The sequence below is a fragment of the Mus musculus genome, chromosome 10, assembly GCF_000001635.26.
Source record: "Mus musculus strain C57BL/6J chromosome 10, GRCm38.p6 C57BL/6J".
In the NCBI taxonomy this organism is placed as follows: domain Eukaryota; kingdom Metazoa; phylum Chordata; class Mammalia; order Rodentia; family Muridae; genus Mus; species Mus musculus.
In genome coordinates this window covers 26,289,730-26,307,263 of record NC_000076.6, presented here as the reverse complement: position 1 = coordinate 26,307,263, position 17,534 = coordinate 26,289,730, and the positions used below count along the sequence as shown (strand labels likewise).

Here is a 17,534-nt window from a genome sequence, read left to right as displayed (position 1 = left end):
AGAGACACTGTGACCAAGGTAACTTATGAAAGGAAACACTTAATTGGGGTCTTGGTTATAGTTTCAGAGAGTTAGACCATGACTACCATGGAAGGGGGGCATGGCTATAGGCAGGCGTGGTTCCAGAGCAGTAGAATTTATATCTTATCCTTAAGTTGGAAGCACAGGGACAGAGACAGGGCCTGCGGTAGGCTTTTAAAACCTCAAAGTTCACCCCCAGTAACACATCTTCTCCAACAAGGCCACCTCTTCTAATTCCTCCCCAAACAGTTTCACACACTAGAGAGGGACCAAGCATTCAAATAAGCGAGCCTATAGAGGCCATTCTCATTCAAGCCACCACTTGTCTAACTAGATCCATCATGGGGTGGCATCATAGAAAGTCTCATAGTTCTCTTTTGTTATGTAAATTTTCCATGGTATATGTATTTACCTTATTATTATTCCTTTTTGGAATTTAGTTTTTTTGTCTTTTACAGTCTCATTCATGTAGATGTTGATTCTGTCATTTAATCCCACTTCTTCCCAAGCATTCCTCCTTCTGTTTTTTATGTCCTGCCACACAGTGTAGTGGCAGGGGCTCGTGAGTCCTTACCCTTCCATGATAAATGGCGTTAGGCACAGTCTTGCCAGTTTTTCACTGCTACAGTGAGTCCGTGAGTCCAATGCACATAGTATACAAAAGACATACCTCCTCACTCTCCAGTTTTTCTACTCTTCCTATCCCATATTCTTTAATGTTCCCTGACCTTGGGCTGGGTTATAGGGAGGTCCCATTTAGGGCCCACCACGTGACTGTCCTATCTTCTCAGCATCTTAGCCAGCTATGCATCTCTCTATTAGCCACCGCCTAGCATAATAAGCAGCAGCTTTTCTGATGAAGACTGGGAACAGTGCTAACTTATTACCAGTGTTTAGAATGTGCCTGGCTATTTAAAAGCAATTTGACCATAGGTTCATCTAGCAAAATGGTAGTAATGGATGTGCACCCCTGGGGCTCACCAGCTCTTGATGGCATTTACTGCAATAGGCATTAATTCCCTCCAGGGGATCAAACCTTGAATCCAAGAAGAAAGTAGTTGGCTACCCCCATGATATTCATGCTACTACTTCAACGATGGGCCGGGCTTAGACACACATACCCTTCCTCTTCTCCTCGGTGTTCACAGGTAATTATGGTGTTCCTCGTGTAAGAGGAGCCAATTACCCTGTGGCGAAAACACTTGAGAAAGACAGTAGAGTAAACATGAATGTAGAGTCTAGTGTAGACAGAGAAGTCTGGGGAGCACTGCAAACGTCAAAGCTCTGTGTGTGAAGTAAGGCAAAAATAACCTACTCCCAACTTAGCTGGAAACCAGAAGGTTTTAAAGGAATTTAACATATAAAGTATCGTTACTCACTTTGTGATGTAACTGATATAATAACTTTCTATTTTCATCAAATGATGAGTATCATTTTTAATGTTATTTTGACATTATTTTGATAGGGAAGAAAGGAAGCTTTGAGAGCTAACTAGCCTTAAATGATGCTTCACATTCTTTGTATGTGAATAATAAATGACTTTATTTCTGATTCTTGGCCTGGTGCCTTCTACCTATCTGCTTATTAGGTAGGCAATGTGTCTCTGCGAGCCCTATTCATCCCTTTAGTGTGGTATCCATGATTTCTCGCAGGCGAGGTATTCTTTAGGACTTTAATTCTAGGAAAACTGATTTGTAGGATGGAGAAACTGCACTATTTTGAACCCACATGCACAAGTCTGTATTTTTAATAACTGCATGCTACCTTCCTTGTAAAAAACAAAGACAATGTATTCTGAATGCTTGTTGCATTTAGCAAGCGGCTCTTCCAGACATTATGGTCATTGTCGATAGTCTGTGCGAATTCCCTTTAAGCTTCTCCTTCAAGCATTAGGGCTCAAAAAAAAAATGGCTATTTTGGGCAGGCTGATCTTGTACTTTTCATTTGTATGCTTCCCATTGCAATTAAATTAATCGTCTCTTCAGAGACTTACCAACTCTCTGTGTTTATATTCTCGATGACCAGCCATTGCATCTCTTTGCTGTCTTTCTGATGCAGTTCTCACCCCTTCTGGATAGACTGGGCTTAGTAAGAAAGAAAGGGCTTTGTCATTTGTATAGTGAGTGTATTTTGGGTGTCTTTCATCTTGCTTATAAACCGATTCACTCTCTGAAGCTTTACACTTTTATATAATTAAATTGATCAGTGTTGTCTTTTATGGGCTTAGTTTGGTCTCTTGTCATGATTATACCGTGTTTCCTCAGACATTCTTCTAGAATATTTATTGTCTTGTAAAGATTGAAGGATTCATACACTTCAGAAGAGTCAAATTGACAAACAATCTAAAAATAAGATATATAAAATACTTCAGTATAACATTTTATTGTAAAAAGTAATATATTACATCTATTATAATATGAATATATGTGATATATAACCGTTTAAAGTATATATGTATATGTGTGTATATATATAGTGTGTGTATATTATATATATAGTGTGTATATATATATATATGTATGTATTTGTATATATGTGTGTGTATATATGTATATGTGTATATATATATATATATATATATATATAGAGAGAGAGAGAGAGAGAGAGAGAGAATATATCCACCTAAAAGATAGGTAGCTGATAACTAGTAATGTTCACTAAAAGACCACTTCCCCTTACCTTGTTGACCCGTAACAATATGAACTGTGACAACTTTAGAATGTATCTTAAGAGAGATTATGGTTATTTATAAGAAAAATTGTTTTGGAGCTCAGTGGTTAAAAGCACTTGATCTTCTTCAGAGAAGACACATGTTAATCCCCGACCCTCACACAGAGACTCACAACCATCTGTAACCACAGTTCTGGGAGATTCAATGCCCTCTTCTGGATTCTACAGACAGTAGTAGACATGGATGTGATGCATAGACATACATGCAGGCAGAGCATCCATATGCATAAAATAAAAATATGTAAATTAGAAAACATGAAAGACTAATTTTAATGGTATGGTTCGGGGATGTGTTCCTAGCAAGGCAGTATACATACCAAAAAAAAAAAAAAAAAAAATCTTACTTTATATTTACTTCAAAGGTCTTTCTTTCTGCTCTTCCCATCTTCCCTTCCCCCTGCTGCCTGATTTTTAAATCACCTCAGCAGTATCTGTGAGTGTCTCGTTTGCTGTTTGAAGATGTTGCATAGAGCTCTTCTTTTTCATTTGCTGACAGTATGAAACTATCAACAGTATATATAATAAACCTGTTGATGCATCTTTAAGAAGGCAGTTCACTTCTGTTTAGATAATTTGTTGATAGCTTCAAAAGAATCTTTTATCTCAGGTTGTGAGTGATGTATCTTAAAGAACTGAATTGCTTTATTAGATATTAAATATACTGTATAAATCAGAAGAGAGGGCGAAAGGCTTGTGCAGTGGGTTGATTTTTTTATTTTTATTTTTTTCAGGAGAAATATTCTTGTGACTCTGTGTTCTCTTTTCTGTTGCCCAGGTTCACTTTGATGGCTGGAGCAGTTGCTATGACTACTGGATTGATGCAGACTCTCCAGATATTCACCCCGTGGGCTGGTGTTCCAAGACCGGGCACCCTCTTCAGGCTCCGCTAAGTAAGATGCACTAAATTAACATGATCGGTGTTTTCATTTCTTGAATAATGCGCTTTAGTTTTGTCTCCACTATCTCTACTTCTTTCTGTTTTTCTGATTTCTCCTCATTTAATTGCCACCAGCAAGCCTATACACATACATGCACACAATTATAAAAGAAAAAAATCTATATTGCCCTAAGAAGGATGATATTTTGAGCTTTATTTGCAAGTAAACACAGCCTTTTGAAATTAGTACTTATTTCTAGAGGATAATTTATCAGACAATTAAAATTTTATATAGTCATGGATTGAAATGTTGGAGCCACATCTGGGAAGGCATTCACCTGCACACGTGGATGAGGCCACGGATGGTCTGAAGTGCAGAAGAGCTGCAGAGATTTGTAATGGTTCTGTGCATTCCAGCCTGGGCCACTTAGCTGGCTCAGGCAGTTCCAACATGATGCTTGCATTTCATATTCGACAATCTAGTGTTTGACGTTTTCACATTGAATACTCTTGTGCAATTTTTTATTTGATAACAGTTCTTTCAAATGTTTCTATCAATTCAGATTTAAATACCTCTGTAGTCTGACACCTTAAAAGAAGGTTATTATCATTTTAGTATTAACAAAAACTAACCTTTGTGACAAAGTGAACCATGGGGAAACCTTATAAAGACAGTGATGTCCAAAGCATTTTAATTTTTTACAAGAACTACTTGTTTTTCTATAGTATACATTGTTTCAGAAACGAATTTTTGTTTTGTTTTCTTGTTTTATTTTTTCCTCTACCCTCTTCTCATCCTACACAGTTAGACCTTTAGCTTTCGCTTTAACTTGGTCATACTTTTCTTTTTTAACTTCTCTTTTTATCACGTTTGCTACAGGCCCTGCAGAATTAATGGAACCATCAGAAACCGGAGGATGTCCAACTCTAGGCTGCAGGGGTGTTGGTCATTTTAAAAAATCGAGATACCTGGGCACTCAGAGGTATGTGCTTGGCGTGGAGACCTATGCATGGGCATGTGGACCGGGCTGTCCCTGAATGCAGGAAATGCTTTCCTTCCATAAGAAACAGATGTGAGCTGATTTTATATTCAGAACCCCAAGAAATGTAGTTACCATGGAGACTGTGCAAAAATGAAGGATATATCTGAAGTTAAGCCTTCCTGAAAGAACACACATTCACTGTTCAAAATAGATCTCCTTTAGTTATTTTGGGTTTTTCTTTTTGTTTTTGTTATGTGTTTTTTTTTTTTTTTTTGCAACTTGGTTAGTTTTACAGATCCATGGCTTCTAAAATAGTTATTTGAGGTTTGCCATTAATAATAAAATGAGGGCAGACCCTTTTGAAATTATTTAGCCGAATGTCACGTGATTGGGTGACTTTACAGTTTGAGTAAAAAGATAAGCAGTGAACATCAGAAAGCGATACCATCCAATGTAAGAATTTCATGGTCACAAAAATGATATTTTTCCCATTATTTCTTCTCACCTGTATGTAACTTAAAAAACAAAACAAAACAAAACCAAAAGTATAATTTAAAAAATGATGTCCAGGTGATTTGGGGAGCTTCATAGATATTTAAAAATATTACTGAAATACTGACAAATTCTTATGATCTAGGGGGCTTTTCGGGATACAAGCATCTCCCATCTGAGTGTGTATAAATGGTTAAACATGCTAATTAGATTACTCATTGAGAAAACTTTCTTATTTATCTAGTTCATAGAGGGACAGAAATGTGGTTTTTTTGTTTGTTTGTTTTAAGAATTATTTATAATTATACATAGGTACACTGTAACTGACTTCAGACACACCAGAAGAGGGTGTCAGATCCCATTACAGATGGTTGTGAGCCACCACCATGTGGTTGCTGGGATTTGAACTCAGGACCTGCGGAAGAGCAGTCAGTGAGTGTTCTTACCCGCTGAGCCATCTCACCAGCCCAGAAATGTGGTTCTTACAGTTTTGAAACTGCAGCTTGGTGAGGTGCCTCCGTAGGTCCCCATGAGTCCCCATGGCAGGAGAGGACCAGATCCTGAAGGTGGCCCCTGACCTCCACACACAGGCGGTGGCACCTGTGTGACCTACCTGTAACATGAAAAACACTCAGAAACGTCACTATCTACTCCTCGAAGAGTTAGTGAGAATTGTGAAATTTGTGTATTATTTTCACTGAGTGCAGAGAGCTTTCCCTGCATCTCTGCGTCTACAAATGTTACTTAGCTTTCTTTTTTGTTTTTTGTTTTGTGGGGTTTTGTTGTTGTTGTTGTTGTTGTTGTTGTTGATGTTGTTATTGTTTTAAAGAAAAAAGAGGTTCATCATGTTCCATAATAAAAAGTACACAGAGACGGGATGATGATCCCATTTGCAGACACCATTTTTAAATCCTTTATGCTACTTGCATGGCTGCAAACCAAAGATATAGCATTAATTTAAACTCTACTGGAAATGTCTTAGGAGTAATCAGCTATGCCTCATGAAGACAGCTGGATCATCTTTCAGCTAATAACATCAGGCTGAGTGCAGGATATGGCTCCCAAGTGTGCAAACCTCCCATTCTAATTTCAGAGATCTTTTTGTTCAGTGGCTTCTTTTGGAGAACATTTTTTTTTTTCAGTCAGAACATGTAATATTTATTGAATATTCACCTACTTTATGTTACAGGTTGTTCTGTTGCCTAATGGATTAGCCAGCTTTCAGAACAACACTCTGCTATTACAACTGTTCCTTTACCACAAGCTGTACAGGAAGTGGGAAGCTTGTAGTATCCACAAGGACAGTGTAGTATTTCATGTGCATAATACCTTGTTTTCTCTGGCCACTGGTGAGGGGATCTGATGAGTCTCATCTTCATCTCTTCCATCTCAGTGCCCCTCACATGCCCCATCTCAGTGCCCCTGCTCCATGAATGCCCCACACTTAAGATCCTGACTACACAACATCATTTTAAGTATAAGATACAAAAATCATAATGAAAATGAAGATCTTTGGTTCATCTACCATATAGTCCCATAATGTTCATCAGACCAGAGGCAATATCCTCAAATTATGAAAAAGAATTTTTTTTCAATTGGGAAAATACTGGGGCTGGAGAGATGGCTCAGCAGTTAAGAGCACTAACTGCTCTACCAGAGGTCCTGAGTTCAATTCCCAGCAACCACATGGTGGCTCACAACCATCTGTAATGAGAGTGGATGCCCTCTTCTGGTCTGTCTGAAGACAGCTACAGTGTACCCATATACATGAAAGAAAGAAAGAGAGAGAGAGAGAGAGAGAGAGAGAGAGAGAGAGAGAGAGAGAGAGAAAGACAGAGAGACAGACATGCATGTTGTTGGGATACAGGTGGCTATTTAAAATGTGTTCTTGGCTCTGGAAGGAAACCCAACATACTGCACTGTGCATAGAGTCATGGACATGTCCTTAGGTCCATGTAACTAAGTGTGGCAGTAAAGCCTAGAGAGACAACCATGTCACATCACCTGGCACTCGCCATGATGACCTTCCCCTTAGTCTCCTCCAGGCCAGCTGCTCCCACAGTTCAGTGGTTGTCTTTGGGGAAATTCTTGATGGACTGAGTATTACAGGTGGTGTTGTATTTGTCATTAGAAGGGATGAGTTATGACTTATGTAGAAATGCGCTAAGGAAACTTTTAGACTAATTGAGACCATGCTAGAGAACTGTTCATCCTTTTTGAAGAAGTGGGAGAGTATAGTTTATAACTGAAAAGACAAGGCTTAACCACAAAACTATTGATATCCTTGTGCTTGCAGGACATAGCTACTTTGTCTTGTGCAGAGTTGGTGGGCTGGGTCTCTGGACAAAAAAAAAAAAAAAAAGCTAGGAGAAGCAATGGCAGCTCCAGGCTCTGCTGTTCACCTTTCCCATCCTGGGCACAGGTGTTCTACACTCCTTGGACAGTCTGTACAATTTACAATGTGCAGTGCTGCCTCCTTGGCAGCAACTAGTCCTTAGCGAGCCCAGCCTGTTCTCCATCTCATCCATCCACTTGTGGACTGGCTTGTTGCCGCATACATATTCTCTGAAAGGTTCATTTCACTGGCAATTATCTCTGTCCTTGCTGAGAATGCTGTGCTTAGAAAAAAAATAATGAGAAAAAATCTCTTTAGATGAATTTACTGAGAAGGTGAATAAATCAAAACATGCATTCTTTACGTAGATAACCAAGAAAGTTGCTCTTTCAACAAAGATAATTCTACGAGCACATTAGCAAAAGACTGGTTTGGCTAGGATTGCTTGTTAGTATTTCTGAAGATTACAGATTATTATTACTATCTAAGAAATGTTATAAGCAGCATAATGCACCTAGTAACATAGTTAGAGGTGGCAACTTTTAAGAATGAAATACGATCAGTAAGAGTTGGATGTGTGGTGTGGAATTTTCATCTCTAGAGATACTCAGTAGCCAGAGGGCTTGACTCCATCTCTCCAGAAGAGTGCCCAAGTGGGAGCTAAGCATTAGCATTCTTTTGTTGTCTGACTCAGAGGTCAGAGAAAGAGAGCGAAGTTACAGAGAAGTAGGTGTGCTATAGATTTGTCACCTTCAGAGGTACATCTTTGATGTATACAATTTGCTCTTTCAGAAATTAAACGAGGGGTTATTTCCAGCAGCCTCGAGAGAATATGTTTGGATTCCATGAAATGTTTTACAAATTAGTAACTGGCTGCACATCTGCAGATTGGTTTTCATTCAGCATCCATCCACCTAGCTTTTGCATACTGTAGAGTGTTGAGTGCCTGCTTGGTGTCCCCGGGCTTTGGTGGCTATGCAGAAGACGGTCCCATATCCCCCACATGGACGGGAGTGTGTAGTAGTCAGGGAGGCCTTAGCTACCTTTGGAAGGACTAGAGCCCTGCCAAGGATGTTTTATGGAGTTTTTCATATCGATTGTTTTTGCTGACCTTTCCTTACACAGTGGAGCTTAAATACCTTGTTCCTAAGGTAATAATAATGTGCAGGATATTTGGCATCCTCTGCCATAACCACTGTTCCAAGGACCTATGTATGACCGTATTTAACCCTCACAGCAAGCCTGTGAATTAAACTCCACTTATAGATGATGAGGGAAAGTTTGAGCGGCTGAGGAAGTGCCCTTAATGGTGCGTTGCTAGAAGCAGAATTCAGTCCAGCCCAGGATGGCCTTCCTTCATGTCTCCTCATCTCTATCAGGCTCTTGTACAGAGCAGCCACTTGATATAGCCTCGCTTGTAAGTTTGTCAGTAGTGTGTGAGGGTAACTATTAGGTGCTTAACCTGGATGTGCTGCCTCATTTTTAAGGACAGATATTTATCATTAAAAGGGCTTTAGTATGACAGTGAATAGGAGTAGACAAGGCAGCCTGTTTTTACTTACAATCTCAACAGGAAATGCCATTAGGAAAACAGCCCCCCGAGACGTTCTGGGAGCAAATACCTGTCACGTGCCCGGTGTGCAACAATTTGCTAATATTTGTTTCATAATAAAGAGACCCACAGGATCTATACTTTCTTTTCCTGACAGGACTTTGGATGAATAACTGGAGGGGAGAAGGAGTTAAGGCAGGAGGGAAAGAGAGAGAACGAATAAGGAGGAGAGATGAATCCCATGATGGAGTGCTTACATTCCCCAAGGAATCAAACCTTACCAACATTTAGTTGCTAAAAGCTTAGTACATGAAAAACAAGAAAATTTGGTAATGCCAATGAGAATCTGCTCTCTCCATAGAAGTGATAAACTGATGAGTTTTCAAACTTCGTGTACAGTTTTAAAAGTTACTAAGTCGGAGCTGCAGCCACCTGGGGGCGCTCATTCCTCTGGACTCTGTAGGCATCTGTACTCACATGGGCACAGCCCAACACACACACACACACACAGACACACACACACATACACATACACACACACACACACACAGACACACACTAAATCTTTTAAAACTTCGTGGCAGAATAGTTGGGAGAAAAATTGAACGGAACACCCGGTGATTCTGCCAACGTTGCAAATTTTGCAGCTCCTTTGTTCCTTTCAACAACAGACTTGAGATAACTGCAAGTCCTTGAAAGCATAGCTACTTATGAGTTTCACTGAAATTCATACCCCAAGGGGTAGATAGTGGGAGACAAGATGGGGAAAAACTCACATCTGTAGCTTGGCTTGCCTTGAAAGACATCAGGTAAAGCCTTGGGAATCCTGGCACAGTACTCCATCTCTCCCTGCCAATGTCTTCATTTGTAACATAGGTGGTGATGGTGTGCGTAGGAGTGCCGTGGTGAAAGAATCAATTCATGTAAAGGACTTGGAACCCTGCCTAGCAGAGAAAGCTGCAACACAGAGCTGTGTGCAGGGCAAGAGGCAGACTGTCACAGCTCTTTGATGGTTCTTTCAAATCAATTTCATTGTCATGGATTAGAAATGAGGAAATTCTTCCATAATTCGGACTAATATTGTGTAGCAATTTAAAAAGAGCTAGTGTTTATGATCAAACTCCACCAAGGACTAAGGGACACTGTACAAGTCCTCCTTGAAGCCTCTTTTTCTTTTAAAAAAAATCTGTCAAGTGAGCGCCCTCTTGGAACTGCTACCAAGGTTGTATGGATGAGTGCTAGGGAAAGAGATCCGTCCCCTAGTCAAGGCATCTTCATTTTCCGACCCTGTGCTTGCTCTTCATATGTATGGATGAGACAACAGAGAGCAATGCTAGGCAACACCCGACTCTACCTGAAGCATTTCTCCTGCTCTTGCTCCAGGGCTTGGCTGTGTGTGGTCACATCCCCTTTAGTCGTTGCCTCCCACCTCAGGAGCCAACTGGCATTCCTCTCTACACTGTGCAGGTGTGAGGATGAGGCTCTCTCAGGGTTGGAAGGCAGAGAGAGGCTGGGCGTACATCTGTGGCTGACCACCACATGGCAGGCTGCCTTGGTAGGGCAGATTTTCTCACTCGTTGGGGAATTTCTTCAGAAAGCCGGTTTATTTCTCTTTCAACTGATTCAATGAGCAAGGGCAATCTGTTTTCAAACAAACAAACAAACAAACAAACAAGAGGCATTTAGACAACAAGGCTCATGATCAACAGCTTGCCTTTCTCTGACTATCTTCAAGTTTTTCATCTAGTCAACTGCAGAAGTGAAGGGCTGTTTTCAAGGGGCTTGAACACAGTTGTCTGCTTTGGAAGCCGTATTTTACTAGAAACCTAGACCATTCCAAAATTCCTCTTGGTTTTCCATTGTGGGAAGCTGGTAGCGTGTCCTTCAACTCAAGAGCTTGGGAGGCACTGGCTATCTGTAATTTTTGATGGTTTTAGGGAGAATTGCCGATGATGATAAGTTGTGACATTTGAATAGGACTTCAGTGGACATTTGTACCCTCCCTGAACTGAAGCTCAGCAGTAAAGAGAGTGTTGTCCCTTCGGGTCGCCACACAGCAGCACAGCACTTTTGCTTCCTTGGCAGGTACAGGGTGGCTGAAGAACCAAATGCCCACAGGATGCTGCCTTCCAGGCGTTTCTGTCTTGAGGAAAAGAGGACAGGTCAGGGTTTGTGTTTGTAGTCCCTGAAACTGAGAAATGTAGTTGGCAGGCTAAGATGAATGCTACATGCATGCCATACCCAACAACCTCCTCGTGTTCAGGTAGTTCCGGGGACTCTGTCACTCCAGCCGGTTTCTGCATCCTGCCCACAGCTGGCTGGCTGCCTCCTTACTAAGCTACCAGTTGCATCATTCAGAGTCTCTGTTCACATGAAGCAAAACTGGCTTTGGAAATCTGTACTCATGAATTCTTGATTAGTTCAGGCACCCCAGCAGGATCCCATGCAGTGTTTGAATTTTGAATGCGGTCAGATTTTTTTTTCTTCTTAACTGGCTGAAGCAGTATGCATGTTATCAAATGAGTAGACCTATTTTGCTGAGCTATTTCATTGCCGTGTGCCCTGAGGCAAAAAGCATTTTTACTTAAATATCTAATAGTAAACGGTCCAGGATTATTGCTTTGCTTCAGATTTACTTATCACTAATCATTCTTATCTCAGAAATGTGTGTGTGTGTGTGTGTGTGTGTGTGTGTGTGTATTTGGTGTCTCTTCTCCCTCAAGTTCTTGAAACACAGAGCAATAAACCTGCCACTCTGGCTTCTTGCATATCACAGACTTTTTCTTGGCCTGCAGGGCATCATGGGATGGCAGAAGATGTTGACCATCTGTTAACCCTCCCTACATTTCTGTCACCTACACTCATGTCAATCCTTGTCACTTCTCTAATTTAGAGATTACCCAAAGGCTTCAAATTGAATCCAAGATAAAGCTTTGAACTACTGACTGTGGTCTACTGGGTCAACCTTGAACTACTGCCTGGTGCTTCCATCCTTCCCTGTGTCTCCTGCTTCCAGACATCTCAGCTTCTAGCCCTGCCAGACTCATTCTCTCATTTGTTGTACTGCCTCCTCCTAAGTGTGGAGAAGAGATGTGGACAACTTGGTCCTGACCCTTAGGGGTTTGTTCTTCTCCTAGGGAAGCCCTTCTTCACTGCCAATGAAGCATCCTGTGTGTTCTCTCAGTGTACGTTACATCACTTGTTTGTGTGATTAGGCATTGCCTATCTTCCCTACACTAACACTCACTGAGTAGTGAGGTATCACCTCCTCACGTTATTGCATTTTTTTTCTATTTTAATATTTTTTATTACGTATTTTCCTCAATTACATTTCCAATGCTATCCCAAAAGTCCCCCCCCCCACTCCCCTACCCACCCATTCCCACTTTTTGGCCCTGGCGTTCCCCTGTACTGGGGCATATAAAGTTTGCGTGTCCAATGGGCCTCTCTTTCCAGTGATAGCCGACTAGGCCAACTTTTGATACATATGCAGCTAGAGTCAAGAGCTCCGGGGTACTGGTTAGTTCATAATGTTGCACCTACAGGGTTGCAGATCTCTTTAGCTCCTTGGATACTTTCTCTAGCTCCTCCATTGGGGGCCCTGTGCTCCATCCAATAGCTGACTGTGAGCATCCACTTCTGTGTTTGCTAGGCGTAGTCTCACAAGAGACAGCTATATCAGGGTCCTTTCAGCAAACTCTTACTAGTGTATACAATGGTGTCATCGTTTGGAGCCTAATTATGGGATGGATCCCTGGATATGGCAGTCTCTAGATGATCCATCCTTTTGTCTCAGCTCCAAACTTTGTCTCTGTAACTCCTTCCATGGGTGATTGTTTCCAATTCTAAGAAGGGGCAAAGTGTCCACACTTAGGTCTTCGTTCTTCTTCAGTTTCATGTTTTTTGCAAATTGTATCTTATATCTCAGGTATACTAAGTTTCTGGGCTAATATCCACTTATCAGTGAGTACATATCATTTGAGTTATTTTGTGATTGTGTTACCTCACTCAGGATGATGCCCTCCAGGTCCAACCATTTGCCTAGGAATTTCATAAATTCATTCTTTTTAATAGCTGAGTAGTACTCCACTGTGTAAATGTACCACATTTTTTGTATCCATTCCTCTGTTGAGGGGCATCTGGGTTCTTTCCAGCTTCTGGCTATTATAAAGTTATTGCGTTTCTAATGCTTGCAAAGGTCAGTAACATAATAGCTACTGTATTGATAGGCACTTGCTGATGAGGAGGTAACTGACGACTAAAGTCACTTAACCATTTTAAACCCTAGTGTGTCATGTGAAGCGTCTTTTTTGTTGGGTGTTGGGAAGATCAAATTAGTGTGTATCAGTACCGCACAGTGCTTAATATATTGTACGAGCTCCATCAAGATTTCTTTCAGTCAAGTTCTGTTTTTTTGATGTGGTATATTGACATAACATGTTAGTGTGTGACTGTGTGTTATCAGTTTTGCTTAAGGCACAAGTGTAGAGCAACACATACTTACTAAAGTCTGCATTTTGCTTTCAAGGTATCTGTGATGAATTTTGGGTCACTCTTAGAGTTAGCAGGGAGCATTTCAGACTCTTCTTTCCTCAGGAGAGTACCTCAGCTTCTCTCAGTTGAAAATATATACACCGTATTTAAAAAGGTCCCCTGGGTGATTATTAATAATTCCACTATCATAGAAACTGGGAGAAAAGGAAACAAAAGATACTAATATAATGTACCTAATGTTTAAACCACTTCCAGACTTAAGGAGGCCTCTCTCAGCAAATGGGGCAAGATAGGAAGTCAACAGTAGAGCTTGATGTATCAAGAAACCTGGTGCCCAGATGTCTGAGAGACTGAAATGCTAAGGCTCAGGATAGGTATCTGCAAGCTAATGCCAAGTTAAGACTTAGTGACCTCAGTTTCTTCTGCCTAGGTCGCAGAGAACTGAGACTACATGACCCCTGAGAGTATAACCTCTAACTATAGATAGAAAAGGTTGGCCCATGACCCCTTTACACAGCAGGGTTAGAATTAGTACTTGTGTATCCTCTAGGAAGTCTGCTGTAACTGAAGTCCCAGGGGTAGTAGTGTTCCGTGGGGATCTTGAAAGTTAGTAAGTGTTACAAAGGAAATTAAATAGCTATAAAAATCTCCCAAGAGTGGCTATTTCTTGCAGCTGATTATTCCCAGAGATGTGCATAGGCCTTGTCTTTGAAAAGCCCAGATGACTCCTCTGCCTGTTCCTCGTCTTAAAGCTTGCAGCAGAGTCCTTCTTGAAATCAAGTGCAGATATGTTCTCTATCAGAATGAACTTAAATCATCTGGGAGGATATATCTGAAGTATCTTTAGCCCTGCATTTATGTTAGTGTGTGATACACACATACATATGTAACATACTTGGTTCAACTTTCATTCACTAGCACACAATTCTAATTGATATAATTATGATCTAATGGGAGTGCGCTTTTCTCTTCTTCCCATCGGTTAGTGGTGCCAACTGTCCCTATTCAGAAATCAACCTGAGTAAGGAACGCATCTTCCCAGACCGCCTAAGTGGTGACACCTCTCCACCTACTACTCCCTCGTTCCCAAGGAGTAAAAGGATGGACACCAGAGAAAGTTCCTCGTCTCCTGAAACCAGGTAATCAAGTGATGATACTTACATTGTTCAGAAACACCCTCGCTGACTATGTTGTTATCTTATATGCTTTACATTTGGTGGCGGTATTTTCCTGTGGTAGAAATGTAGCCAGGTTGGCGATGTACTCCCAGAATCCTAGCACTTGGGAGTTAGGGACAGGAGATCAGGAAGTTAACTACACAGTATAAGGCCAACCTGATCTACATGAGATCCTGCCTCAAAACAAAAGAGAAAAGCACTTGATTTATTGAGAAACAACATAGACATCCATACTTGGATGAGGCCTTTCATCGGACCAAACATACTTGACCGAGAGATCTAAGAATCTAATTTCCTAAGATCCTCGAGTTCTTATTTATTTATTTATTTATTTATTTATTTATTTATTTATTAGATGTTTTCTTTATATACATTTCAAATGCTATCCTGAAAGAAAGTTCTCTATACCCTCCCTCCTCCCTGCTCCCCTACCCACCCACTCCCACTTCTTGGCCCTGGCATTCCCCTGTCAAAACCAAGGGGCCTCTCTTCCTAGTGATGGCCGACTAGGCCATCTTCTGGATCCTTGAGTTCTTAACTGAAGTTGGCAGTGATAGCATTCACCAAGCTGCAAGTGAGAGTAAAGCCAGAGAATTGCTTAGTTCCAGATCCAGCTGAGCAGCATAGTGAGGTTTCATGTCAAATAAACAAGTAAGCAAGTTCAAGTTCAACCCTGAGCTGAGTGTCGCTCGGCCTGGAAGGTGTTTCTAGAGGAGACAGAAGACACTCTGCTTTTACTCTTTGAAGAAACTGCCAAGCTTTTGTAAAACTCGTAATGTTATGTTTTGACTTGTGTATGTGTGCATTGTTATTGTTTTTGTGTGTCATGCTTGACTATGAGAGAAATGGCCGGAGGTACTTAAGTCCAGCTCTTGCAGCCACAGTGATCTACTTCAGGATGGCGTTATTCAGGAGTTAGTGGTGGCAGAGTGCACTCTTGTAGTGTAGACAGAACTCTAGCCTTCTCAGAGCCCTGAAACTTTGTTCTTAAAACTTCAGACTTTGTCTTAATTGGCGTTTCTATTGCTGTGATTAAAGACTATAGACCAAAATCAACTTGGGGGCAAAAATGTTTATTTCAGTTTTCAATTCCACCCCATAGTACATCCCCGAGGGAATTCACGGCAGGAACTCAAACAAGGCTAGAACCTACACAGTCAGGAACGGAGCCAGAGGTCATTGCAGAAGGATAGATACTTACTAGCTTGCTCCTTGTAGCTTGCTCAGCTGGCTTTCTTATACCTCACAAGACTACCAGCTCAGAGTTGTCACGAGCCACAGTGATCTGAGCTGTCAATCCAAAAAATGTGCTGTGAGTTTGCCCACAGGTCAATCAGATGTGGGGGCCATTTTCTCAGCTGAGGTTCCCTCTCCCCAAATACCTCTTACTTGTGTCATAAAACTATTCAGCAAAGAGTTGTAGATTGTTCAAAAGCCTCTTTGCTTTGGTTGCATCTTCTTGGTTATCCCATTCTGCACTAGCTCTGACCAACATCCTAGTTTTAATATGTAAGGGATGAGAAAGAGATAGAATTCATTCTTTATAAGTCATTGTATAACTCTTAAAATGTTGGGCTTGCTTTTTTATTAAATTATCATCACCGTCCACTGTGATAGCAAGTCTTTTTGTATGAATATTTGTCTTAGCGTTTTACTGCTGTGAACAGACACCATGACCAAGGCAACTCTTATAAGGATAACATTTAATTGGGGCTGGCTTCCAGGTTCAGAGGCTCAGTCCATTATCATCTAGGTGGGAGCATGGCAGCATCCAGGCAGGCATGGTGTAGGAGGAGCTGAAAGTTCTGCATCTTGTTCTGAAGGCAAACAGGAGAAGACTGGTTTCCAGGCAACTAGGATGAGGGTCTTAAGTCCACGTCCACAGTGGCACACCTACTCCAACAAGACCACACCTCTAATTGGGCTAAGTGTGTACAAACCATCACAGTTAATGAGGATGATAAAGGTAAAGAACATAACTGAAAAGCTCTTCAGGCTGTACCTAATAAGAACTAAGCCCCATTGCCATGGTTCTCAGCCTTCCTAATGATGTCACCCCTTAATGCAGTTCCCCATGTGGAGGTGATCACCAACCATTAATTTATTTTTTGTTACTACTTCCTAATTATAATTTTGCTATTGTTATGAATCATAATATAAATATCTGACATAGGATCCCTGTGAAAGGGTCATTTGGCCCCCAAAGGAGTCACAACCCACAGACTGAGAGCCTTATTAAATAGTCCTTATGAGTGTTTCTGAAAGAGGACTAGGTGCTTGTTCACTTGTTTCATGGGCCTGGCTGACCATCCCTTGTGCAAAACACTTGGGATCATACTGTTTCAAAAATGGAATTTAAAAAAATTTATTTGCCTAGACTTTATGAGTGAGCATTCCTAATCTGAAATGCTCCAAGAGCCACTCAAAAAAATCTGCTTTGGGCACATTTTAGATTTTGATATTAGAAAAATTCAACAGGGAAAGGTTTTGTTGTTGTTGTTGTTTGTTTTTTGTTTTTAATAGAAATACTCAACCCGTGTTCCTACAAGTAAGAACATGGTTTGTCAATTTCTCTAATACTGTTGGACTACATGAGATAGATTGCTTAACCAAGATGGTTTTCATAACATCCGTGGTCCTTGCTCACCTCACGTGTTTGATGCCCTTCGCTACTTCTTTGGTAATGTGCACTCCCCTGGGCAAGCCATGAGGTGGATTTGACTGCAGGTGGTTTATTTGGGAGCTGAAGAAGCATCATAGGGGGGCAGGAATAAAGTGGGAGAGGCCATCAGAGGCAGTTAAAGTTACAGGCAGCATGGCACAGACTTGCTGGGAATATTCTGGTAAGTGTGTAATCCACACATTTCAGAGC

The 17,534-nt window shown here is 41.0% G+C and overlaps 1 protein-coding gene across 11 annotated transcripts in view; it reads left to right on the top strand.

The window, feature by feature from the left end:
* Nucleotides 1–17,534, top strand: part of L3mbtl3 (L3MBTL3 histone methyl-lysine binding protein) — a 101,576-nt gene that overhangs the window by 68,773 nt on the left and 15,269 nt on the right. For all 11 annotated transcript variants that reach the window (XM_030245082.1, XM_006512735.4, XM_006512732.4 and 8 more), the window contains 3 exons: nucleotides 3,527–3,641; nucleotides 4,509–4,611; nucleotides 14,471–14,623. In XM_030245082.1, coding sequence (XP_030100942.1) covers nucleotides 3,527–3,641; nucleotides 4,509–4,611; nucleotides 14,471–14,623 — 371 coding nt within the window. The remainder of the gene's footprint in view (nucleotides 1–3,526; nucleotides 3,642–4,508; nucleotides 4,612–14,470; nucleotides 14,624–17,534) is intronic.